The following is a 26,075-nucleotide window of genomic DNA, read 5'->3' as shown; positions in this document are numbered from 1 at the left end:
TAATCTGAAACCCAAACTCTGTCTCTAACTTCAGAAAAGAAAAGACAAAATTATCTCTCTAACCAGTAAAAAAAAAAAAAAAGTAAATAAACCAAATAAACTTTTCTAATAGGGAAGGAAGTTCAGATGTGAGAATTAATAGAACTGGGAAAATCCCAGTCTTTGAAAAATTGCGAAATTATGTAAGATAAGCGTTGGACAAGAATGTCCTGCAGTGGATACTATCCTAGACAAGGGCCAGACTAGCTGTTTCCTGAAATCTCTCCAGTCCCGTTTCCTTCAACACCTGTGATTTCTCAGGGGAAGAGCGTAGGGGAAGCACTTTCTGCCTCACCCACCCAAACAACTTCATCAGACACCAGGCTCTTAACAATACACAAGGCAGTGGAAGAATTCCGACAGACACAAGAAGCACCATCTGGAATGAGATGCACTCACAGTCTTCAGTAACTACATTTGGGTTTAAATGGATAAAATAAATAAAGAGAGAGGAGAGATAAAACAACTGAAGACTAGCTTCTATCCAAAAACTGCTTATAAATCTAAATGATCCTTGCAGATGACTGGATCACATCCAAGCTGCCTCCAACACTCACAGTGTTTGTCCTTTCGTTAAAGGTCACTGTTTTCCAGGCTACTGAGTTTCTTTGCACATTTCTAAATCACACTTAAGCTCTGCTGCATTATACACATTTTTCCTTCACAGGGGTTAAATGAGGCAACAGTTTTATCTTAGAATAGCATAGTGGTTAGGGAAGACCACATCTATCAGTCAGCATGGTTAAGCAGGAAGAAATCTGTAGCTGGCTGTTACTGAATTATTTAGGACAAGAATAAGGGCAGACAAAGAATGAGCAGACAAATGGAAATACTTCTGCTTTCAGAGTGCAGGCTTCTTAGCCTAGCAGCTTTCCCATTTTTCCTTCTCTATTTCTGTGATATACAATGAACTTAGAAGGCAATTTAAAGGTAACATCAGATACCATACATGGCCAAATTGATCCCTAATGCATGGAGCAGCATTTTAGAGAAAAGCTCTTATAGCAGAAGTTCCTTATAAACCATGAAGAGCTGAACGGGCCATTTTCCCTTTTCTTAGTGAGTGACCTGATGTCAGTAGAGATTCACTGGATTTAAATCCCTCAGAGGTGGAATTTATGTGAATTCACACGTTTCCTTAAGAGAGAAAAGTATGGGAGGCAGGAATCAAGTCTCCAAGCCTTTTCTGGAAGGAAGCACAAGTCAGCCTGAAAAAGTAATGTTGTTATACAGCAGCACTCAAATATTTATCTCTGATGATCTTGGAGCTCAACCAGCTGAAGCTACCAAGCAATATTAGGTAGTGTTTACATACAACAGCACATAAGGCATCATGTAAAATTTAAAGCTGCTTGGCACCAAAATATCTGATCTCACAAGATCTGTTAGGTCATCTTTAAGTGAAAACCTTTACTTCAAATTGTACACATTTCATTATTAGACACACTCCCCCATTCACTACCTGAAAACTCGTCAGGAATAAATCTCAGTCAAAACCAGCCATGTACTGTATCCTACTTCTTAGCACAGTCCCATAGATAGGCACATCATGAATTTGCTTCTAAAGGTAATGTGCACCTCTACAAAGCTTTCCCATTTCCCACAAGAGTTCTTACAATGCGCAGAGAATACAGGGAAACAACATCAAGGCTGAAAATCCAAGTGCAGTGACATTTACAGGCATGTGGCTCTGAAGCAACCTCCTGAGCCCCTTCCTCAGCAGCAAACTGTTCTGCAACACATCTAAGCTGCAGATTAATGCTGTGCATCACAGTCCATCAACAGCAACTGCTGAACTGCACACAGTGTTGGAAGCTCTGCACTAGACTTGAGGGTCAAGTTCACCTTTGATATAATCCCATGAAACTCCCAGAGCTTCATGCGTGACAAACTTGGCCTTTTGTGTTTTTCTAAAGGAGTTACCAGGTATGTGACAGACAAATAGCATCACCTGCATACATGAAGCTAAAATAGGTGCAAAAACATCTGAGGAAAGGATTTCACCATGTGAGATAAGAAAGCAAATTCCTCATGACATCTGATAGAACATCTTCCAAAGCTCTTTAACTCTTCAGCTCTTGAAACATGGCTTAGAATACCATTAGCTGATCCCCACAAAGATAAACATGTATAGATCTCAAATTTTATCTGTATCCCTCTGTATGTCCACACACATGCAAACAAAACCAAGGCAGCTGAATTATCACTACTTACTAGACAAGCCTGAGGCAGGAAGCTGTTCACTCTGGAGATACTCCACATGCCCTCGAGGTACTGCTGAGCTTGGATGGTGACAGAGCTCAGGGCACCACTGAGGCCGCTGGGGGCCACCGTCACTTGAACGCTGGAGTTGGGAAAACCGCCCACGCCTTGAGACCATCCCAGTCCTTTCTTCTTCTCTGCCGCAGAGAAGAGATTGGGAGACTTCCCAGGCTGCCTGCCCACCTGCCCAGCAAGGAGGGGCAGGTCCCTCTGGGAAGAGACAGTGACCATCCTGGGTACCATGCTGGTCACTGCCCCGGCGCCGGGCGGGAGGTCAGGCATCTCTGGGTAGCTGGTTTGGCTGAGGGTGTGCATCATCTGAATGGCTTCCTGCTTCAGCTGATTCAAGTGAGTGGCACAGGTTTCACATCTGCTCTCTCCTTCATTCCTGTTTTTCTGTAAGTAGTCAGGCACTTGAAGCTTGTCAAAAATTAAAGCTGATAATCGTGGGTCCTAAAGAAGGGGAGAAAGGGGGAAAACATAGTCAGTTAAAGTGATGCAGAAAGATAAAAACAAGAGGAAAAAAGAAAGTTCTCTGATTTGCTCTCCACTCACGGAAGTACTTTAAATCTGTTCTGTAACTCTCAGCATTTTTCCTGATGAATACCCTAACAGGCCCACAGTGGATTAATAAACCAAAAGTGAATTCATTTGTATTAGACCCAGCATGAAAATTATCATCAGAATTAAACAGTGGAGCTGTGGTGTTCTTGATAACTGCTCATTCTTCTAATTAACTCTCCTTTGGAGACATCTACAGCACCCGTGTTTCCCATGCTCAGGAGCAATGTTAGTTGAGATGCTGAACCTACAAATATCATAACTTGATTCAAAGGCATACCACCATCAGAAACCAAGGAAAATTAGACTGAAAGTATTTTGAAAAATTAATTCATGACTTGGTAAATGTCGTGCTGCCCTTACCCTCAGAAATGATGAATCAAGGGGCATAAGAGCCAGTTTACATGGTGCTGCCCACAGGACTGTTACTTCTGATCTTTGCAACCCAGATCGTTGCAATATTCCCTTCTGCTACAGTTGCTTTAATGAGAAATAGATTTGAGCCTACAGCCATGTGTGAAGGTGTGACAATGTGCACACTAAGACGCTGATTTAAAAGCAACACCTATTTTGTTTCCACAGAGCAATTCCCCACCAGCTCTTGGCTAGTTCATTTTAAGGCTGCAAGACATTTTAAAACCCAGCACTGTGTTTCCACTTCAGAGATAGAGTTACCTATCTCCTGCAACACACAAACGCCCTCCCATCCCAGGCCTGCTACTGAAAAGATTAGCCAAGAGATTAAATCCAGCCCTGTCGTAAATCTGCTATCGAGCCTAACACCAGGCAGTAAAACTGACCCAACTTCACACACCCTCATAGAGCTCTCTAAACAATTAAGGTTTTAATGAAATCACAGCACAGCCAAAGGTTTATTTGTATAATTATTTTAAATGAAAATATTTAATTTTCTTGTTAATAAGTAGGACACACATAGCTGGTAAATCAGCCATCCAACATATGCTGGGGATATCCCCAGATTGGCACTTGTTTTTAAAAATGTATTACTTTATGCCAAGCTGCAATTGCTCTCTAGGAAATGAATGTGCTATTAGAAAACTCATTCTGGTTTTAATTACAATGCACATCAATAAAACTCTTTAAAGAAGTCTTGGCACTGGTACTTTGGCTTTGCTCTGAATTCAGAAAGTACTAAAACACTGCTTAACTTCTGCAGCAGCAGCACAGAATTTATCTCATGTTCAGCTGTTGGACTACTCCTGCAATAGTTTCAATGATCTCACGAGACACAGTACAGTGTGGATAGAAACCACTGTAAGTATATCTAGCGTCACATTATTCCACAGCCAAAAGCCATTAATCAAAGTTGGTCTTTCTGCAATAATCTAAATTATTTTTATTGACTTAAAATTAAAAATAATTCTGAGGCTAAGAAAAGCTTCTCCTGGCAGTGGCTGAACAATAAATTGATTCACAATAGTGAATCAGCATAAAAAGTTAAGTGAAAGACACTGTTTCATTTTTGTCTCTTCTCTTTATTGAGGTTTAGATCCTGCTAAAAATGCCTTTGAAGTTGCACCATTTGCTTACCCTCATGAGGAAGAAAATTCTTTCCCACCAAACCTCCCAGAAGATGGTAATACTAAATTAAGAGATATTAGTCATGAAAAAAAAAGTAATTAATATTTTAGAAACTTTTTTCTATCCTTTCAGCAGAAAGTGCTATTGGTTAGACTTAAAAAAAAAAAACCACAGAGACTCAGTTCTGCAAGCTTTATTTAGCCTCGGGTAAAACAAAGGCCATGCAGTCTATCTCCCAAGAAAAACAAACAGCACCGTGCTCAGTGCTCCTCAGAAACTTCTCCAAGGGAAGAGAGCCCTCTGAGCAAATACTTGCTGAGGCTGACACACAGCTTCTATTCACAGAGCCCCAAAATACAACACCTTCCAGCACTGGGTGCCCCATCTGCACCAGGCACATCCCTGGGCTCGCTCCTTTGAACCAAGCTGGGCACACAAGGAAGCACCTGCACGTCCCCACTGCATGAGCCTCATCTGGCAATGTTTAAATTGCTATCAAATGTCAAAAGTTTCAAATAAGCAATTAAAGCGAATTACTAGGTGAAACAGGCTTCTCATTTAAAAGAAATTACTTCTTTTGATGTAAAGAAAATTAATGACCCCAATTCTAGCTCCATAAACACAGTTTACAGCATAAGGCAGATCAGAGTCGGGCCTGTCTCGCAGTTACAAAGAAATCAAGTTGATGTCATATTAAAGGGGGGAACAAAAATAAATTTTAAAAATATATATATTTAGAAAATTGCACAGAGCAAAGCTTATAGGCACAGAGCATGCCAAATTTAAACCTCATAGGTTATTTATAGTAAAAGAAAAAGGCATCTCATTTCCAATGCTTATGTTTTGCCAAGCTTTACAAGGAGCCTCTTAACCCACACATCCAGCCTCTGTGACCCGCAGCTGGCATTGTGGCCAACCTTCTCCAGTTGTGGAGAACCTTCTCCACCTCAGTAAGGGCCCAGCTGGATAGTTAGATTACTTTTATTTTTCCACTCTGAGAGACAAAAACACCTGGCTAATGGTTGGGCGTGAAGGCCAGAGGAAACACAAGTTACTGTTAAAAACATTAACCATAACTTAAAAGTTTAGCCAGCCCCATTAAAGAGGTTTTCCTGCCCAGTGACAATGCCTGGTGCTGGGGAGCCCCTGCTTCAGCAGCTCACACCCTAACAAGGCTGGGCTGGGAGTTACACTCTCATGTTTAACAGAGGGAAGAAATAAAACCTGAGTGACCAAATGTGTGACACACACGTGGGAGGGGTGAAGCAGCCAAAGGCATCCTTGCTACAGCTCCACCAGCAGACAGGCCAGCCAAACAAAGGGGGCGTGCAAATTGCTGAGGGCAATGGCACAAAAATTAAACATACAAAACACAAGCCTCTGTTCCAAACACTGCTCCAAAACCTCTTTAGTCTGCTGTGCTACAAAGAACATGACTCTTTTGTTCCTCCACAGCATAAATAAACTATGCTGTCTTTGTCACACCTACTTTCCAAATGCCCTTCTTTCCTCCTGAACAAGCAGGATAAGCAGAATACTGTGATGCTGTAACATTCACAGCTTCCCCTCCCACTGCAGAAACCAAAACCCTAATTTCAGACTCAGCTTTTAACTTTTGCCTACAAATTTTAGATATTCAAACATCAGACTGTTAGAATAGTAAAATAAATGGTCCCACTAGGAACTGAGGAGCCCAGCAGCCCCCAGCAAGGTCAGGGCATGAGATAATTGCATGTCCTTATATGAGGACAAATTTCCTGAATGCTTGAATTTACCACTGCTTTTCAGCAAGCAGTTCTTACAGACACAAGCCAGCTGCCAACTGCTGCAGGGAGCTTAGAGACACACATGCAAACTGCCCACAGGAGAGGGGCTCACAGAAATGGTCTGCAAGTTCAGCATGGCAAACTTGGAAAACCAGGACTATGCTCCCACTAGAACACTGGCAAAATACTCATTTCCTTCAGCACTGGAGCATTTAGCCCAAAGCCTGCCTTCGGGCTTTACTCTGAAACCAGGAGAAGGGAAAAGGAGCACAGACTTGAAAGCACATCAGAAGCTGCTACTTGCAACAGCGAGAAGGAAACAGTCTCTGTGATGGAGGTTTCCCTCTCTGATGTAAGAGCTCAGCTCTGCTGCCTCCACATGAAAGCAAGGAGGACCCAGCAGGGTCTCAGCTGTGGGGTAACACCACGGGAAGCATGTGGGGCACACAAACAAAACCCACATTTCACAACTGCAAAATACCACATGCCCAGACCACTGCCCTTGAAACTACAGACATAACTCACAGCAACTGGGACGTGGCCAGAGGCCAATATCACCAAAAATCCCTGCTACAGCTTAGACACCAAAGTCACAGCCAGGTTTTCAAAGTACGAAACATCAAATAACCTTCCTGGACCTGAACTATTCTGAGAACTTGAAGCAGTTTGTAAGTGAAAACTGCACTTAAATTACTTTGAAATCGTAGTTCAATCTGTAATTTCCCATGTACTTAGAGTTAGCAGTTACATTTTCTGTTCAACTAACAAGAATGGAGAGGTTTTTCCCACTGAAAAAGAGAAACAAAGATACAAGCTTTGAATCTTACCTGCAGCTACTGACTTCTAACTCCCCAACTAAGCAAGAGAAGAGGAGGCAGCACAGCATCTGGATTCTCACTTAAGAAGTCCCTGAAGTAATACCCACCCATCTGTAACCTAATCCTTTCAGAGAGGAACTATGCACAGAGTGTGAACAAACGATGACGAACAAATGATGAAAAGTCAAATTGCCAACAACCATCCTCAGTAATTACCCACAATTTTGCCTGGCACTGCTTTCTGCAGTGAGAGTGTATCCAGAGCAGTATTCTGAATAGAATTAAAGTCTTGATATAAATATAATTTAAGAGAAAGAAGAATCATTGAATGTCATATTGAAATATATAATTAAATACAGATTGAGGTGAAAAACATTTTAAAAAGATGCTTTTGGAGAAAGGAATGTACTATCCCAGTGCACAAGAATCAATGTTAATGATTTTTTGTCTTAATTGTCCTTCCAGATCTCTGCCATGCTGCTTACAAATTAGTTTTTATCTTACAAGACATTGTGAAATATTCCCTTGTATCTTCTATATTGACAAATACCTTGAAGGCTGATGCCTGCTTTCAACTATATAGCAGTCATTGTGAAAACAAACAAACAAAAAAAGCAAGCACTACATTCAGCAAACCCGGAGAGTGTTCAATGCAATCAAGGGGGAAAAAAAACAATTCTAATGATTTTTTTTAGAGAAGTTTCCAACTATCTGACTAATCTCAAGGGAGTGAAAATATGAGCTTTAAGTCTTCAAATAACCCGTGTTGTTAATTCATTCAGTCACTGACCTCATCTTATCAGAATATAAACAACCAAGGAAAAACAAACACATGAAGCTTTCACAAAAACAGAATTCACCTGAAGTCCCAACTCCTGGGAGTTAAGGGTATCTGGAACCTGCAGTGTAACTTCACTGTCCTTGAAAACATTCCTCTGAACAAGCAGGAAAGCAATCCACATTTCCAAAGTGAGCAATATGTGCAGGAATTAGGAAAAAAGTAGATACATTTAAGGCCTAATTCCATTCAGCCTCCTTACAGAAATGTCTCACTACCTTTAGGTGGAAGGTTAATTTAAGCCAGTGGGCTGTGGCCATCCTCCCATTCTATCTCCTAGCAGGATTTCTTTAAATCTCAATCCCATTATTCTGTTTCCAGCCACAACCTGAGGTAGTGCACACAGACATATCCCCCTGACTCTACCCAGCTGAGACTCAACCCAATTTCTTTTCATCTCTGGCATCCCAAAGAGTTTGGAAAAAAAAATAAAAATCCAAGCACATCTTCTTACTTATATAAAAAAATCACAGGGTATCTCTTTTAAACAGGGCCCATCTTTCTAACAAAAGCCAGGCAATAGGATAAATCTGCTCAGAACCGCGTGACCCCGCACTAAAAACGACTGCGCCGTGTTCAGTTATTGGGCAGCTCCACTGAACTCTATTTATTTCCATTTCCTGCCCACTTTAATGTACTTCAGTGGCCTGCAGTAAAGTTAAAGCAATAGGTGTCTGTCATAAAGATGAATGGTGCTATTGGAATGCATAATACAGTGGAAAGAGGAAATGAGAGCAATCTGGTTTATTTACATCTCAGGCTCCCATCAGCACCTCAGCCCACCTCCCAATGGCCTCAGCTGCCTTTCCTGTTATCTTGCTGTATAGTCCCCTGCAATGAGTTGGCTTTTAACCTCTCAGAACCAGAGGGGATGAGCTGATCTACCAGATTTGCTTTCATGAGCTGGCAGAGTAGTGGAGCAAACAGCCATGCAGTGTGTTCAGTGCAAAGAAAACAACATAAAGGTAGTGGTTGCCATTTAAATTAATTAAAAGACACAAGCAAAACAAAAGACCCCAAAGAGATCTGCTATCACCGGTAAATTCAGATCAACACACAGGAACCTGACTACTTCTGAAAAACAGTAATTACTTCTTCACAAAATATTACTTTTAATCTTCTTTCTTTACAATCTAATTAAACAGATATTTTACTTGCCTTTGCAAAATGTTTTTCTTAATTTCATCCAATTTTAACATTTGGTGTGTTCTATAAACTACACATCCAAACTAGTATGCAATTTTATGCTTATTTTTAATAGTGTATGACTTCATTTAAAATTTATGACTTTTAATTTGCATGTTTATTGTTGGTTTTAAGTAATCTTTTAATTTTCCCTCTTGGCTCTGAGGCTTACTATAACTTCACAATGTAAATTCAGTACTAATTTTGTTCATGTGAAAACACCATCTTCCAGCACACGTTGTGTCTTTTTTAATTTCCCTCTTATTTCTTTTATAAACCTTCAGAAAAGTATTATCACTTGGAACAGCAGCAAGTATGTGTAGAAACAGTTGCATATCTATCACCACACAATACTTGGTGTCTAAAGGCCTTTGTTTGATTCTACTTTCAGAAATAACCACTTGGATGAAGCTGACTTTCAGAAATTCAGACAAAATCCTCTTACAGAAATTAGACACTTTTGTTTAAAAGATAGAGGTTTCCATCCCTAATTATTTTTTCTTTGAAACCAGGGAATAAATTTTCGTTAGCCTATGAGCACAGTAAACCAGATTATAAAAACTCTGCCTGTTAGAGTCACAACTGCATAAAAAGTCACAATTTCTCTTTCCTCTTCAAAGCAACCAAGGGCTCATGGGTTAGAACAGCTATTTGGGAAATTGATGCTGATTTCATCACACTGAATGCCACCAACCCCACATACAGTTTGAGCTCAGTGAGGCTGCCCAGATAATAGAATAGCTCTGAATTTCAGCATAAGGATGAAAATCAGAGCAGAGCACCACTTCACAGAAACATGCTGCCTTGTCAAAATGCCTCAGAAACACCACCTCTTAATATCATTTTATGGGAAACAAAAGGCTCTTCCTACTGTTAGAATTCAGTCAACACATTCTGTATTTCCAGAATTACAAATTGCACTGTGTGCCTGGTGAAAAGGACTCCCTCACTGATGAACTCTGACCAGCAACCCAGTCCAGCCAGCCCAATGCATTGGGAGAGGAGTCACGCCCCAGATGAGATCTTCAGCATCTCTAAATGATCATAACTTCATTTGTCCCAGAAGAACCGTGCCCATTTGTATCAGACAGACCTCTGAGGAGGGAGGTCAAAAACAGCTGGACACCAGCCACAGTGAAAGCAACTCTAACTTAGAAAGACTGCATAGGAAAAAGAAAAAAAATTGCTTGGAACACCCCTCTGTGTACGAACCCTACCACTGCTTCAGCCCAACCATCTGAATCCAATTAACAGAGCACTGAGCGGCAGAAGTTAGGGAGTGGACACATTTTCCAAATGAACATCATTAGCATAATGTAGATTTAAAATCAACTATGGAAACCAGCACTTGGCATTGGATCACACTCTCTTAGTGTCTCATTCACTTGCTCATTTTATCAATTATTTGGTAAATGAATACTTGAAGACCATACAGAAACGATTTAGCCTTCACAACCAAAAGGCTGCCCCATTGTGTACTCCTTGCAAGCTACAAATTACTGCATACAGTGCACAGTTAGCACACCAGGCAGTTTTTATTATTACAAAAGTGGATTGCACTTATTCTTCATCTTAATTAAGTTTCACTGCCTCAGTTTGCTTCACAAAAAAAAATCTTGTTGGCTGAAAAATTTTGGGTTTACATCTGAATTTAGGAAGTACTGTAATGGAGTTGGGTTTTAACTTTTTCTCCTTGACTGGAATTAAGCAAGGGAAAAAAAAAGGAAAAAAAAACCTAACAGGGATGAATAGTCAAGGAATGAAGAAGAGCATCTGTAACTCCTCAACCACAAGCTGCCACACTCTGCCTGAAGAGTCTGCTTCAGTTCCTTTGCTTACTAGGTAGCATGGATGAGACACCCACTCCCTGTCCAAGCTGTTCATCCAGCTTCATTGGTAAAAAATTGCCTTCTAGATCCACTTGGGTAAGGAAAACAGGAAATCATTCTACTTTTAAGCAAAGGTAACTCAAAAATTATCAAAGGTGAGTGAGCACTGGCAATTGCTACAGAATGGTGTTGAGAAAGCTTCTTCTTCTGCGAATTTCTGAAGAGCAGGTGAAAAACATCTGTGGGAGGTGATCAAGAGATAGATGAGCCCATTCCAGTGGAGAAAGCTGGATTACTTTTTAAAGATCTGAAGATCATTCCCCAGCCCTATGACACTAGTTTTGGAAAGATGGGTAACATATCTGTGCACAGATTTCCTGCTTGGGTCCAAGTGCCACAGACTTCACACTACTGCTCTACTTAGATGACTACTAGTTACTATTAGTAACCTACAGTGTATCTTGCTCACAGCAAGTTTTCCAATTTGCATCATTCCTACATTAATTTCATACCTCTTGTCCTAGTTGTGACCCTCTATACACTTTGAAAAATACTTCTGTCGAATACACCATACCCAAAACTATCTTTTATCATTAGTTAGGCTACATTTTATATCCAACTTTCAATCTTTCTTTACAGATACAATGTATAGAATTGCTACATTTTGTTCCCTAAAATTTCAGGGACCAGCTCTTCAGGAATCCAAATGAGATGCCTAAATTAGAAGGTTCAAGTCCAGCTACTCCCATCTGTCCATCTCAATGGACACCAGGTACAAGTGGTGCCCCTCAGGGTCTGTATTGGGACCAGTGTTATTTAACATCTTCATTACGGCTGGTGGAGGGCAGCCTCAGCATATTTGCAGATGACATCAAGCTGAGTGGTGCAGCTGACACATCTGAAGGATGGGATGCCATCTAGAGAGAGCTGGACAAGCTCAATTCAATGTGAATCTCATGAGATTTTACAAGACCAAGTGCTGGTGCTGCACCTGGGTCAGGACAAGCCCCAGTACCAATCCAGGCTGGGGATGAACAGACTGAGAGCAGCTCTCAGAAGGGCTTGGGTAAGAATTGCCTTTACCAGCCCAAAAAATCACACTCACGTGAGTGGAATGACAACAGTCAGGTGATCAATATCCACCTGTAACCCTCTTGTTAGGAAAACCTGCAGTGGTCCTGTGAAAACTGCAAGATGTGCAACCTCTCACCATACAAAGGACTGGTGTAATCAAAGAGGAGCAGCTCCCTTTGCCCAAGGTCTGTATTCTACAAACATAAATCCATGGGGCTACGCCTGCAGGCAGACAAAAACCCACTCTGCCCATTTATAAACTCTGCTAAGGCACGGGATATAAACATATTAAACCCAAGGGCAAAGTGAGCTTATGTCTGCCTATAACACATGCACACGTAGACATGCCCACAGATGATTGGCAAAAATACCTCTGCAAACTCTCTCAGGCTCCTCACACACACACACAAAACAAGCCTTGTCTCCTGAGACACAAAAGCAATCAAATACCTGGCAACAACTTTCAAAACCCTTCAAGCCAGATCCTATTAAAACTAGCAGCTAAGAGATGAAAGGCTCTAGCTCTCCTACCAGTCACACTTAACAAGGCTCTTAAACATTTACTGTATCTTACATTACCTCTATAGAAATTCCACAACTGCAGACAATGCCTAACATCATAGGATACATTTATGTTTCCGTTCAATTGAAGGTACAACATAAAAGGATGTTTTTATTTTAATTTGTGTTCTGGGACCTTGGAAAAGGAGCTGCCTCATCACCTGCTGGAAAAGGCCAAGTACAGAGGAAGAAAGGGTTCTTTTAAGAATAGAAATTACAGCCCCAGAGTGAGACCTGAGCCCTAAAGAAAACCATGGCAACATTCATACTGAATGCAAAGTCATTAAATCCCCCTCTAAATTGAAACATTCCTGTTCCTAATTTCAAATTAGCAGCAAACTCTTTCACCATTTTGCATCTCTATTTCATAAAATGCCCATGAAATACATGTTTATAGTTGATGGGTGATGACTTCAGTTAAATCTTGGTGTGAAAACTCCCCCATTCTTTTTAAAACAAGGATTTCCAGCATTATGTGGCAAATTTGCAATGAATCATTAAAAAAAACTCTGCCACCCAAGTTGCCTTAGTATTATCATTACAGATGTAAAGACGCATTTAAAACCAGTTGTGTAATCCTTGCTAACATCCTTATAAGATCTTACAGTTTGTCAAATAGCCCCCATTGTGGACAGCACTGAAGCAGTTCTAGAGATCATCAGAGTTAAAGGGCAGTGAAGAAGAGTACCTTGTCCCACCTCCTGCCCATCACAGCTCTGCTAATTTCCATCATGAGAAGCAGTGAACCTGACAGGCTTCTTTAATGAAAATAGATGCTTTAATATTTTAAGAAACATTCACTTTTATTTAAACCCATGTGTCTTCCAGACCCACAGTACTTCTGAAAAAAAATAATGTTTTTAAAGTACATGGTATATGAATAAAAAACACAATCAAGCAGGTGGGAACAGCAATTGAGGATATAAATCCAGAACTGACACACACTACTCTTTGCTCCTGTGACAGTTTATATCAGCCAGGCCAGAAACCCTGCTCCCAATGGTCAACTTGAAAAATCCAAGTGGCTGATTCCAGGACCCTCAGCACTATTCCAGGCACCGCCTGTGCACTGTTAATATTTGATGTATGCTTTCAGCTCCAGTCTCAGAGAAAGCCATTATGCAGGATATGCTCAAAGATGTGTATTTTACTCCACATGCCTGATGCTGTGATTCACAGGGAAAACCTGCACAGAAGGCACAGGCTGGGATGTTACTGCTCCAAGCTCCATCAGCAAACAGTCACTGAAATAAATTAACATCAGCATCTCATAGAAGTACCTGCACGAGAGTGTTAGGCAAGATTTATTCAAGACTACAGTCTCCGGAGCAGTTGATCAGAATCGAAGGTAAGCCAAAAACCAAATAAATGAAAATGGGACCAGCTAGAATAACAAAGCAGCTCAGCCAAGACAGCAGCCACACAACAGCCAGAGGCATCTCCAGAGTGGTCAAAACAACTGTCCACAGAGCTTGCCAATGAGCCAGATGCTGCTGCTGCTGCTGGAAGAGGGGTAGTGTTGATATAAACTCAGAGATACGAGATGCTTAACACCAAGAGCAATCAATCTTGATAATTCCCACACAGCTCCCAAGCTTTGCTATTATGCCACAAAGAGATGAAAACAAACTTCATAAAGCACATGTAGATCCTACATGAGAAACTCCCTCCACCCTCCCCTTACTACTCAGAAACAAACCCACAATTTGGGTGTAGCTGTAAATGACCTGATGCTTTTCCTGAGTTAACAACAGAATCAGGAAAGAATATCGTTGGCTAAACAGTGCACTGTACACACCCTGCCAGAGAACCAATGAACTTGTCATACTGTATAGGAAATTCCTATCTTCCACATCAATTAGTGACCCAAGAGTGATTGATTTTATAATCCCAAACTTGACTTACAAAGTGACTTCCTCTGGGGCCAATTTTCCATTACCCAGCATGTGGAAAATTGCATATGGTCAGTGCACTATGAAAACCAAGGAAAAATAAGTGCTATTTAAACCCCAATTCTACCATGCCTCCACATTCTTGCTTTCCTGAGGGAGATGCACTTTTGACAGTTACTTCCTTTCCCTGCCCCAACATCCTATCTGCACCACACACCAGCTGGGCACTCAATCAAAACAGAAACAACAACAGGAACTAGCAGCTACTCATTACAATAGGATCAAAACATTTCTAGGCACTAGCGCTTTGCCAAGTTACCAGCCTTGAAGACCTGCCACAATCCTCCTCCTCCTCCCTTCCATCACAGACACCACTGCTGAAAGTGGCCTCACTTCAACCTAAAGCACCACATTTTGAAGATCACAGCTTTTGAGTCAGAAGCCACATCTCAGAACTGCAGGAGGCAATGGAACTGGGCAGCAGAAAGGTGAGAAAACTACCTGGCCAACCACACAGGCCTCTGTTTGTCCTTTATTCCAATCAAGTTAGCATTAGCTCCAGTCTATAAAACCAGGATTGCACTGCACACTAACTGCCAGGGTTATCACAGAAACAGCACCACAATATGATTACTGGGTGCTAATTATATCTTATAAAGAGTTAAAGACAATCAAGTACATGTAATAAAGATTTATATGCAGGTTTTCACTGACCTGAAACAGCTTCATACATTAGTAGGTTAACATTACTGCAGGAACAAAGCAAACAGTTACATCTACATGATCAAATACATGAAACCCAAGAGCCAGATGTTGGGTCCTTTCATCCAGGAAGCAATTATTTAATTCCTGGGAAAAGATGATCTCTCTCATTCTTTCATCAATACATAATATACCTCTGAACCAATCCTGGCACTCTGGCCTGGTCTGGGTACAAATCTGCAGGACTGCACAGGGTCATGAATCAAGGGTCTCCTTTTCCTGCACTGCCATTGCTTCTGGGCAGTGAACACAGAGCAACTGGAGATATCCTCATTCCAAATCTCTATCTCCCCATTCATGCACAACAGCACAGACCCCAAGGAGGCTGTAAAGAAAGAAAGACTCTGCTTCCCCTCACAGCCCTCCAGCAAGGCCAGTTCTCCATGGGTAAGCACAACAGGGAACGCCAAGGAGCTGCCCACCCTCTCCACCACAGTTGCTGGTGTAGGGTCCTGTGTAATCAAGTACTCTGTGATCTTTGGGTGGGTGCTAGTGGTGGCTGTTTCAGGTCAGTTGCTGACCTCCAGCTCTGAGACCCAAAGGGTCCCTCAGCCACCAACTAAGGGCTCTCTGCTCCAAGAACCATCAAGAACTGCTGACCTTTGGTGAGTCATTTTGACCACACCATCCTCATCCTCCTTGTCCGTCCTCCCAGATAACACTCACCACCTCTGGAGAGGTGGACACTCATCAGCCACCACCAGCACCCACCCAGAGATCACAGAGTACCTGATTACACAGGATTCTACACCACCAGCAATTCAGCACTTTTGCTAACTACACTACAAACAACACAACTGAAAAAGCACATCCCTCTGCAAGGTTACTCCAAGGCTGTCACTGGATAAACCAGCCTGAGCACACCACATGTAAGGTACACTCCTGAACAAGGCACAACAGATAGGAGCACTTAATAAACACAGCCATTAACTAGGAAACATCCCTGCAGCAATTAAAAGTTTGCAAAGTACTACAACGTACACCTGGTTATTGCTCTGACATCTGCTTAGGTTTTCTGTGTGTTTGTAAGTGGGACCAAACAGGAAGATAATTGAGTTTATGGGCATTTCATGACAAAAATGACAACAAGGTACTGCTAATTGTTCATGAAAAATGGCATAAAAAACTCAAATGAAGCACATGTAGTGTTTGAAGTGCTCAAAAGTTACCACATTTTATAATGAACCATATATGACCAAATGGTGTTTCTCCTACTAAAGAATAAAATTATTCTAAACTAAGGCTTTCATCATAAAATGAGAGGAAATTCACAGTCTGAACAATTGCAGTTGTGCTGAGCACATTTTAAGACATATGGCAACTTTATAATGCTCATCGGGGATGAAGAGCTAGAATTCTGTTGCAGATTTTGAATTTAAGACATTTCACATAAAATTGCATATCTCAGGAAACAAATTAATTGTTAAGTGTGCATCCTCATAATGTTGCAGACAATATTTGGCATATGCAAATATGACTACCTCAAAATATGAACACTATTTTCAGTACAATTATCCAATTGTTTTAGAAAGGCTCCAAATAAGTTTTAAAAAATTGTGTGGAGGCATCATTCAATGTAAACAAATATAACAAGAGCTACTTTAACTTTATACAGAATTACTGCAATATTATTCAGCTACAATATGTTATCCAGTGTTCTCAAGTAAATGCCCCAATTACTATTGTAAGTCTGTCACTTAAATAGTTCCTTCCTGTTTAAAATGTTGAGAGCCAAATGCATTTTCCCACCACTAGGTATTGTGTAAGACTCCTTTCTCTTCCAGCAAGCTGGCTGAAGATGGATGAGCTTCCAAACTGATATCATTTTTAATTACGTGTTTTTCTCTCATTACTAATTTCCTAAACATGTCTCTAATCTCACAGCGAAATCTCTGAGCACAGTAGGTGTATCCACATACATCATGCTCTTGAAAATTAAAATGAGATAATGATCAGGACTGCCATCACAACATAACCTGAAACAAGCAAGATACATGAGAGGTGATACACACTCAGAAGACTCTGATCTCGAGTGTTTCTGGAAAGCAGCAGCAGTTGGATGGTTTCCATCCTTCCTGTAGCCCCTCTTGGAGCCAGTCCACAGCCAGTGGGGTCTAGGAGAGGGAGATGCTTCAAGCCCCCTCCCGCATTCCACCAGGCATTTCCACCAAGCTCATGATGCCAAATGTCAGAATTCAGGACAACCCTCTGGCTGTCCTGGATTGCCAGGACTCCTGCCAGGGGGCTCAGAGACCCTGGCACAGAGCCCAAGACACCTGTGGTTTTGATTATGACCCATGGAGCAAATTACCAACCTTATATGAAAAATAGATTTTTGGGGTTTTTAGAAAGGGGTTCAGGGGGCTAAATAGAGGAATCTGGGCATGTCCAGCCTTTCTCCTTCCTCTTTTTGGCTTCCATCTTCTGCTGTGATGTTGGCACTTTTAGATTGGTTTAGAGTAGAAGCTCACTGTCTAACATAGGTGATTAGTATTGGGAAGTAACTGTAAATATTGTACACGTAGTTTTTAGTATAAAAAGATAACACTTCCCTGGGGGTGGCCAGAGTGCCTCTGGCTCCGACTGTCGTGCTGAGCAGACCTTGGCAGGCCAGGAGAAAAAATTTTATAGATAAGATACAATAAACAACCTTGAGACCAAGAAATGAAGAGCTCTGACTCCTTCTTCAAGCGCCGGGCTGGGAAAAGAGACTTTCTAACTTATCTCAGGCTCACTCTGACCAACCAGAGTCCTGAGAGCCAAATGCATTCCCAGCCCTTCTTCCCTCCCTTCCCCTAAACACTGCACAGGAGCACTGTGTGCATAAGGGAGCCAGAGCAGCTGCTCCCCTACAGAAGATGGGCTCAGGTACCCCAGTTCCCTCCTGCCATCGGGGCTCCAGCAGCTCCTTCCACCTAGGCCAAGGTGTCCTGAAGGAGCTGCCTTCTCCAGGAGCAGAGGAGAGCAGAAGTGCTGGAGGCAGCCTCACCCACCAGGCAGGTAGGGAGCTCATGCCCACGCAGCAGAAGGGGTCACACCCCCAGCAGCTGCTCCTGCTGCTGCACCAGATGCTCCCTTGGCAGGAACTGGGGCTATGTATAGACCAGATTAGGTCAACCAAAGCCAGTCAGGCATTCCCATGGGATCCCTCTCATTCCTCAGATACCTCTCACTACCTGAAAGGCACTGCACAGCTGAGTTGCAGCATTCTTTAACCATTAAACCAGCAGGGCAAAACCGAAGCTTTTTAGGGGTTGGGGGAAAGCAAAGAAAACAAAAACAAAAGGGTAATTGTCACAGGGCTTTCTTCCCAGCTAAACACTTCACACACCAAATTCCTAAGGGAGTGATGCTTTCAGCACATCAGCTGCCTTCTCATCAACTGACACTTCCCAAATAAAGGGGGAAAATCCTAGAACTGTTCAGAGTGGCTGACATTTAAGGAATCAACTAAAGCGAAACCAGATAAATCACAAGCACTTAAATAAGTTTATATCTTCTAAGCAGTCTTAAAATATGTCACAAGTATGATTCTGCCTACTCACTCAAAGAAAAGGGATCTCTGCTGTTTTGCAGCCAAAAAGATAAAGATAGAGAGGGACTCAAAATAGGCTTGAAGTGCACACACCAGATTAATGCTAATAAAACCAGTGCATGTCTAAGGAACACCAACACCAGGGCTCTGGTACAAATGCATGCAAGCCACCAGTCTGTAATCTCAGGCTGATCAAAATGCATGTGCTAAATGGGGTAAGCTTATCTAAAAATGTTATGCTAGCTGAATTGCCCTGGGCCCCTAGGGAGGCTTGCAGCACAGTGTGAGTGGGCTGGAGCTCAGATGTTTTGCTGTATTCACACATGCTCCTGTGGAAGCTGGATGATAGAAAAATGACACAATTTCACATTTTCTTCTCAAAAAAACCCAGTCCGCAAAATTTCATCCTGTTTTTTTAAAACCTGCATCCATCCACTGACCAGGATCAGAAGCTCTAAATCCAGCCTTAACTTCCTCAAGAACTTGATGAAGAAATTCCTATAAGAACCCTGGTTCCTCTTGAAAACAAACATTTCTCCTAAACTTCACTCAGCAAAGGGAAGGAAAAGCTGGGAGATGCTGGGGGATGGTTTCTCCTTCCCACAGCATCTTAGGAGGACCATGAAGAGGACACCTACAGACCCAAGTTCCACCAGATCTCTGCTCTGCACCACTCACCCCTTGCCTGGAAGCAGAGCCCACCTGGGAGTCAGGGTAAGGCTGAATGCACAACACAACCTCGACCTCGGGTAGGAGCCCACTGACCACCAAGGGCAGGGCGAGCCTTTCCTGTGACTCTGCTGGGTCATGACTGAGCTCCTGCTCCTTCTTATTCCTCCTGAACATTTGCTGACACCTCCTTCACAACCAGAGGGACAGGTTCTTTATGAGGAGCCATTTCACCTTCCCCAGTTAATGTCTTAATCCACAGACTGAGGCAGGTCACATTATCTACACTTATCAAAGACAGCATTATGCTTCATAAGCTATTTTTCTGCTTCAGTAAGGAACAAGCACGTTTTATTTCTTGCTATGTTTACCCATGACCTCACTGAGCTGCATTATTGTTAGTCTTTCTGGGGCTCTCCTAGAATAGGAACGCATAAAACAGGATTTCCTCCAGCTCTGCATACCTACTTACTCCAGAGTCATTAATGACATAGGACTGGATTGAACAAAGACTTAACATCAAATGAGCATTGAAAACAGCTGGGAACAAAAATATATCTGCCTGGAACACTGCATGTGTGTTTTGTCTTTTGAAAAATGCCAATGAGGCGAAAATTCGCTTTCAAGACCACTTTTACAGGGACGTCTTCCTGAGAAAAAAAGGACTTGCAGAACACTTGCATGTGGGACGTGTATCCCAGTGGGCTCCAAATTAAGTTTATAGCAGTTTTTATACATAAATCTGCAAATCAGGTTGTCCTCTTTCTGGAGATCAGATGTAATTTAACTGCTGTTGAAAGGAATTCTGCAGAAAAGACCCAAGAGCTGCACAAGAATCCTCCAAAACCCCAAATCCAAATTGTCTTCCATATGATAACAAGCAATAGCTGAAATACCTAAGGGTAGGTAACTATCCTCAGAACTCAACTCTGAGGTTTTTAACATAACTATAACCATTATTTTAAGGAAAACTTAGAGAGGTATACGTGTAAGAAAAATACAAACGATACTGTTCCAGGATTCATAGAAATTAAGGATACTGCTTGGGTTCAGTGTTTAGCACCCAAAATAACCTTGGCAATCTCTTAAAAGCCTCTGTGTGGATGGAGCACACAGAAGCAGTGGCAGCCAGCAGGTTAGGAGGCAATGCAGGGATGCAGGAGGAGAAACACCACCGGCTCTCTGCAATGCTGTCAGCTCCCACCTGCCCCAGGACATTCCCTACCTCTGCCTACAAACACAGCGATTCCCCAGCCACTGAGTAAACAGCCTTTGAAGATAACAAAGCTTATTCTAATCCCTCACTGATGTCACTCCTGCATTGTACTCAGCTGAGCTACAAAACTCCTGGGTTAACTCACTGGACTGACCACTCCAAGAATCACTCCTGGGTTAACTCGCTCTGTAAGATCAGGATTACCTTAACTCCCAGTTGTTGCACAGACTTCAGAAATCCTCTTCAGGTACAGAAAGAAGTATGTTAAGTATGTTTTGCACTCAGTGAATCTGTGTTTTTTCTTGTTGAATAACCAGACATTTTTCAGCTCACTTCCTTAGCAGCAGGGGGACCATTTCTTACCATTATGCTCAGTGACACAGCTTTCCCAAAGAAAGCACAAGCACAACCTCTTGGAAGGACAGAATGCCATGGACAATTTTTTAACACTAGAAAACAGGACTGTTGCTCCAGTCACAAGAAGGTAAAATCAGATTGAGCCTAGACCAGTGTGGTATGATTCTTGGAATGGTCCTGTCCAGGGCCAGGAGTTGGGACTTGTGGGTCCTTTCCAACTCAGGATATTCTATGATCCTAGCAAGAGAAATTAAAATAAAAATTGTAAAAATAAAACAAAAAAGTAGAGACTTCCAATGAATCACCTCAGAGGACAATGTCTTTGTGTTCTCACTTGTGTTCACTTCCCAGGGTTAAGTGTTCTGCATTTCAGTTCTTTAACTATCTACTCCACACTTCTCACCCAATCCTCCAAGAGCCAAACCCTCCCAAAGGAATAAAACACTGAGTGAAGAACTCAGGGTGAGTCAGGAAAGCCAACCCTGTATATAACACATCTTCCATGTCATCAAAAGACTTGGCAATAAGAAGCTTAAACCCAACTAAATTCTTACAGCACAAACAGAGCTATTTTGCTTTTGAGCTGCATGTGCTTATGATCAGCCATGACCAGAATAATAAAAGAACACACAGCACAAATCTGAGAACAGGAGTTCAAGTTGTGCCTGAATGTTCACACTCCCTGTCAGTCCCAAAAGCAAGTTTCTTTTGGAAAGCCTGAATATTGTCAGCCAGGGTTTTTTGCCTCTTCAGTAAGCTATATCTTAGTTACAACAAATAGATCCTGGCACTACTTCCACACACATACACATAAACAGGTAATTATGTTCCCACTGAACAGAAAAATGAAGGGGACGTGCTGGAGGAAAGCAGACGGAGGTAATGATACCAACACAGAGAGATGGATTTGGAACACAGGCATTGACCAGTTCTGCAGTCTGGCTTCCTCTGCAATTCACCCATCTAAATCAACTGGAACTGCACAGAGAAAACAGGCTTCATTTTCCACCTGTTAACACAGGTTATTGATTCCACTGTCAATAAAAGAACCACGATGCAAACTGCTATGAAATGAAAATCCAGTGTCGCACGCAACCAGAGACAGAAGTAGGGAGATGTACATTCAGGATGATGTATTGCTGGAAATACTCTTCCCTAAAACCAGCTATGGCTCCCCAAAGGGTTGTTACCAAAGACATGACTACTTCCCACTGCCAAACTGCCCTCAGGAAGCCAGTGAGACTCAGCCAGGGTGTTGCTCCTCATGACCAACTGAGCAAATGCTGAGCACAAACTCCACCTTCCACACAAAAATCAGAGAAACCCATTCACAGCCTGTGTTTCACAACATGTCAGCATGAGAAACTCTCTCCAGCACACAAATTATTCTTCTAATCATTTAGCTCTTTGTGGATGTCTCAGATTTTAAACTTGAATAACAAGCCACTTCAGCAGAGGTCAGTCAAGCAGCAGTAGGGCTGCACGAGGTGGAAGGTTTAAAGCATCTCATGTGTACAAGAGCACAAGTATGAAATTCAGAAAGGGCCCCCAGGGATCCCAATGCAAGACATGAAGATGTAATTAAAAACCATAAATCCATCAAACAAAAAATATGTAAACTTAATGTATTAACTCATATATTTTTCTTCCTTGAACACATTTGTCTTATTCTATACTCATTTGGAGCCTACAAATAAAAAATTAAAAGTATCAGAAGAAATATTTCTTAATATGTAAAAAGCGAGTATCAATAATAAATGTTTTTTACTTTATTCTTACAGGTAATTGCTGAAAGAAGCTCTCTCAGCAGTCTGCTCAGATTCTGTGCATATTATGAATTATTTCAGCTGTATCTCCTCTTTACAAAATCCACAAAAGGATGGTATCTTACACTGTTTCCATGCCACTTAATCATCCACACAAAATTACCCTTGTGAGAGCTTGTTGGAGGAATGTCAAATGTATTTGCCTGCCTTTGCAACAAAATCTTCAGAGAAAGACAAATAGTTCACAGCTTGCAGTTACACAAGTTACACTAACACCTGAACATTTTAACTGCAGATTCTGGGTTCAACTTTGAATTTCAAGCTACAGGCAAAATAGTTATAGGTCAAATCCTGCCCCATGTTTGGCCCACAGCACAGTTTTCAAGATATCTTAGAAAAGCTCTGCAGTGCCTGCAGATCATACTAGGTCTAAGGAACATCTTCTAGAAAGGGTATTTGGGACAAACCAGCCCTTCCATCTTCTGCTCACTGACCAGAGAAGCAGCACGAAGTATTGCCCAGAAATGACAGTGGCAAAGACATTTTTCCCTCACCTCCATCCTTCAAAGGCCAAATTTTGTAGAGCAAATTTGTCTCTTGTATTTAATGAGTTTCCTTGGAACCAGGTTTCCCAGGGCAGCACTATGGGAACACCATGGGTGACCAAAAGGAGCAGAGTGATTGAAACAAGGATGGCCACATTTCCTGATCCTACAAGCCACGTGTTAGTCCTCAAGTTCCTGACAACTGTAGAGACTGTCACATTACAGAGTCTCTGGAGACAGCTCCTGCTGCCCTGTTTTGGGGTGGGAATTGGACATGTGCCACCAGGCTGGCATAGTGCCATTGATCTCAACCACTTCAGCAGTGTCACCTCCTCCAAAACACTCAGCAGTGTCACCTCCTCCAAAACACTCAGCAGCACTCTGCTTAAGGCCATGTGATGTACCCTGGGCATAGACACCATTCCTGAACTCCTCAGGAGCCACATAAAAGCCATGCAAAAGCAACAGGCAACCCCTAAAACAAAATTTTTACTTGATAAAGCCATATGCAAGCTGTAGGAAACTGCTCCAGTCTGGGACCTAGGAGAAAAGCAGCAATGCCAAAAGGAGTAAATGCATGCTACAACATACAATACAGTGAGAACAACATAAGGCAATAAAACCAGAATACAATACAAACTGAGTAGATTTAACATCCCAAATGAGTTCAAACACAAAGCCAAACGCTGCCTGCTTACAGTACAATCAGCACTGATCAATTTATACACACAGACAGCAACACAAACTGCATTGTAACAAATTATGTGTTGCAATAAAACAGGAAACACATTTAAACATAACCTTTTGAATGCTGTGAGAACCAGGACTAATGCTTCTCTTTCACCTTTCATGCTGAAAGCCAACTCAATGCCCAGCCTAGCCAGAAGTATCACATTTCAGTTTTGCACAGAAGGCCTCCTATCCCATTCACCCAGCATTCTAAAATCCCTCAGCAACATCAGGGGGAAGATTTGCTAAGAGCAAAATGGAAATTTATCATCTTCCCACAGCTGTCCAGTGTTCCAGTCAATCCTGCCCAGGTATTGATGTTTGGTAAGAGCAGCCCAGCCTCAGCCAAAACTCTGAGCAGCTTGCAAGCTCCAGGAATGCTGACCAAGGACAAATTGTAAGGCTTGACTCAAAGAAGGAGGTTGTACTCACCTAAGCTTCTTTTTGTGAGCAAGAGCTGAGACTTATCTGATTCACTATACAGCACTCAAACTCTTGGTGCACAACAATGGCATTATGCTGCCTAAAATAGGTGGATATATTTATACTAAACATTTTTTGTCCAACATGAGAATGAACATCTGCCAGCTATGTCTTAAAGGCTCAAGCAGCTTCAAAGCAAAGTCAGTCCAAAGAGCTATATGCCAAAGATGTACATTCCCTTTAGCCTATCCTAGAGAAGAATACATTACTCCTGCTAAGTGACATATTCCCACCATATTCCAAATGAGAGCAATAATAATTTGAAGCTTTGCTCTTAAGTTCCTCTATAAAATTTAGCTTTTTTTTCCATTTAAAATAAAACATATTTAATGAAAAACTAATAATTAATACACCTTGGCATAAACTTCAACAGCAGTAGGAGGGACTGAAGCCACTGAGAGCCCCCAGTTTACAAGGCCACATCACATTTCCTCAAGGCAGCTTTCCAGTTCCATCACAGGGAGGCATCATGCAGAAAAAAACCTTTTGAGGTACTATCAGCACAGCTCTTACCCCTGCTCCCTGAGCTGATCTGACACCTGCTCCTTACTGAAGCTCCACTTGAACTGAACACACATCACAGACCTTCAGTCTCCTTCCACAGCCTCACCACTCCCCTCCTGGTGAACTAGCAGATTTTCAGGACTACCTGTTACTGCCTTTACAGTTTACCTGAAGTCCCCAGATTTTTTAGCTCTTTCTGCTGTTGCAGTGACCCCAATTCCAGAAACCCTTCCCTGACACCTGACCTCAAAGTTCAGTTGGAAGCCACAGAGTCCACTATTTTCTGTGTCCCTGTGCTCTATATTCTTATTATGTACATTACAGGAGCAGTCAGCTCTACTAACAGCAGTTGATGATACTTAATGCCATACAAGCAAGAGAGAGTCCCCACCACAAAAAAGTTTTTACTGCAAATGAACAAAAGATGGAAGTATTTTCTCATTGCTGAGCAAAGGAGAAATTAAGCCCCTTAAACTGCTTGCCCAAATTCACAAACTCAGTGACAGATCCAGGGATTAATTCAGATTTTGCATCCCTGCAGTGGGACAATTCCTGTTAACAGAGGCAGCAGCAGGTATGATTCTCCTTGAAATAAGGCCCAAGTTTTCTCCCATAAGCCACTATAGAAAATTAGTAGACACTTGTAAAAGAAGCCAGGCAGGTCCCAGTCACAAGCACAGCCAGCAATAGACAAGATTTCCACTTCCCAATGATGCCTTCCCCTTGGGGATGGACTGGACACGTAAATACAAAATAACTATTCCAATGCTGCAGGTTTGCGGGCAGAGGACAAGGAGGCAAATCCAGACAAGTTAAATTCCACTGATTTCCAGTAAATAATAAAGAGCAGATACAGTACTTCCAACTGGACAGCTGTCTGTACTCAGTGTGACCAATATCCAAATATATCTAGTTCCTGAAGGTAATCCAATGCTGAGAAAGGAAACAGCATTGGCATGGAAAAATATTCCATAAGACATGCAGATGCTTTCAGAGAGGTTCTCCCTGTCTAAGCAAGGTGAAGCAAAATCTCTGCTCACTTTTCATGACAAAATGTTCATCTGCCACCTGAAAACCCAGGGACTAACTGGCTGTTCCCTACATCAGCATCTTCACTGTGGCAAGGACAACTCAGGCCCAAA

The 26,075-nt window shown here is 41.9% G+C and overlaps 1 protein-coding gene across 1 annotated transcript in view; it reads right to left on the bottom strand.

Annotated features, from left to right (window-relative positions):
- KIF26A (kinesin family member 26A) overlaps positions 1–26,075 on the bottom strand; it is a 96,648-nt gene that overhangs the window by 61,129 nt on the left and 9,444 nt on the right. Inside the window, exon 3 of the mRNA XM_054515274.1 lies at positions 2,254–2,754. Coding sequence (XP_054371249.1) covers positions 2,254–2,754 — 501 coding nt within the window. The remainder of the gene's footprint in view (positions 1–2,253; positions 2,755–26,075) is intronic.

This window comes from Molothrus ater, chromosome 6 (assembly GCF_012460135.2).
Source record: "Molothrus ater isolate BHLD 08-10-18 breed brown headed cowbird chromosome 6, BPBGC_Mater_1.1, whole genome shotgun sequence".
Classification (NCBI taxonomy): domain Eukaryota; kingdom Metazoa; phylum Chordata; class Aves; order Passeriformes; family Icteridae; genus Molothrus; species Molothrus ater.
The sequence above is the reverse complement of the archived record's forward strand: the minus strand, read 5'-3'. Positions and strand labels throughout refer to the sequence as shown.